The sequence below is a fragment of the Eimeria mitis genome, genomic scaffold (genome assembly GCF_000499745.2).
Source record: "Eimeria mitis Houghton genomic scaffold, Emh_scaff9552, whole genome shotgun sequence".
In the NCBI taxonomy this organism is placed as follows: domain Eukaryota; phylum Apicomplexa; class Conoidasida; order Eucoccidiorida; family Eimeriidae; genus Eimeria; species Eimeria mitis.
In genome coordinates this window covers 156-1,479 of record NW_024016777.1, presented here as the reverse complement: position 1 = coordinate 1,479, position 1,324 = coordinate 156, and the positions used below count along the sequence as shown (strand labels likewise).

Below are 1,324 nucleotides of genomic sequence, written 5' to 3'. Positions count from 1 at the left end.
CTACAAAACAGCAAACATACGCCAAAGCGTTACACAGCTTATATTGTCACGCATTCGACACATACTCGTTATCAATTGAGGAATACAGGATGTTGCTATTGCATCTCGGCTTACTTGTGGTCGGATACTCGGGACTGCTTCCTTAAACTGAAGACAAAACAACAAGCGCAGAGCACAGCATCTTAAGGCCGTTTGGCGTTCTTGTTTGCCTTTCTGTTTCCGCATATAATACTGGAGCAGTTAAACTATGCCGTTTGACACGGCAGGAATTTAAATAGTGGCAGTCCGTACCTTTTGGTCTAGTTGGATTATAACCATGCAGTTCTTGCCTACAGGAACTGGAACATCAGCAAGTTTTGTGCCCATGACCAAGTAGTACGGGAATTCCGTCTTCGGAGAGCAACCTCCAGGCGTCTGAATCCCCCAGAATACACGACTCCAGACGCCCGTTGATGAGACACGTTTCCGGAAGAATACCCGTACCAACTGCTCGCCGACGTCTGCCAGGTTGGAGCGTTTCTCGCCAGGCTCTTGGATGAAGAAACCAGGCACCGTTGAGGCCTGTTAAGCAACAAGCAGTCAACGCGCTAGCTCGTCTCAGAAGGGAAAATGGAAGTACCTACCCGCTCACTACGTAAGGTGCAATACGTCCAAGGGGAAGAGAACTCACAGGCTGTCCAGGAAGTGTTCCCCAAGTTTGCTCTGTTGGGAGCATGACACCCGCAGGCGACTGTGAAACGGAGGAGAAGCCGATCCCCTGAGCGCTCGGGGGTGTTCCAACAACCTGAAAGAAAACGAAAACGAGAAGCGTTAGGCCGAGTTCTCACATGTCTGCACTGTAGCATTGGATTTGCCAGCATGGCATCTCAGGAGACGGACTTAATGCTTACCTGAACACTCATTGAAACATGCTTTATGTGTTGATGCTGAGCCTCTTCCGGCACAAGCGCCCATAGAGTAAGACTCGACAGCATCTTCTGGGCGTTCTCTGTAGTTCCCAGAGGCGTTTCGACTGTGAAAGAAGTTCCATCTCGCTTTGTGAAAACGGTGCGAAGCAGTATGGGCTGGTTTGGAATCCGGGCTTCTTGCAGCATACTTCCTAACCGTTGCCCCATTCTCTTGAGAAGGTCATCAATACTGCTCTTATCCGTTGAACTGATGAATCGTAAGGGGACTTTAACACTTTGACCGAGTATGCCAAGATCTACGGAGCCATCTTCCACCTGAAACGTAACAGGAGATAAACCTTTCCATGATCTAGAAGCTATAGAGCAAGATTGGAACACGTTGTCTTCGTTTAAGCGGATGACGGAAAACCTACCGG

General features: G+C 49.0%; 1 protein-coding gene across 1 annotated transcript; it reads right to left on the bottom strand.

Moving 5' to 3' along the window:
- Positions 1-270: 270 nt before the first annotated feature.
- On the bottom strand, positions 271-974 carry EMH_0097560 (uncharacterized protein; the record flags this gene model as incomplete). Its single annotated transcript, XM_038021959.1, has 3 exons — positions 271-561; positions 671-784; positions 891-974. 3 exons carry the CDS (start codon positions 972-974, stop codon positions 271-273), a joined length of 489 nt encoding a protein of 162 aa, XP_037879143.1.
- Positions 975-1,324: the final 350 nt, after the last annotated feature.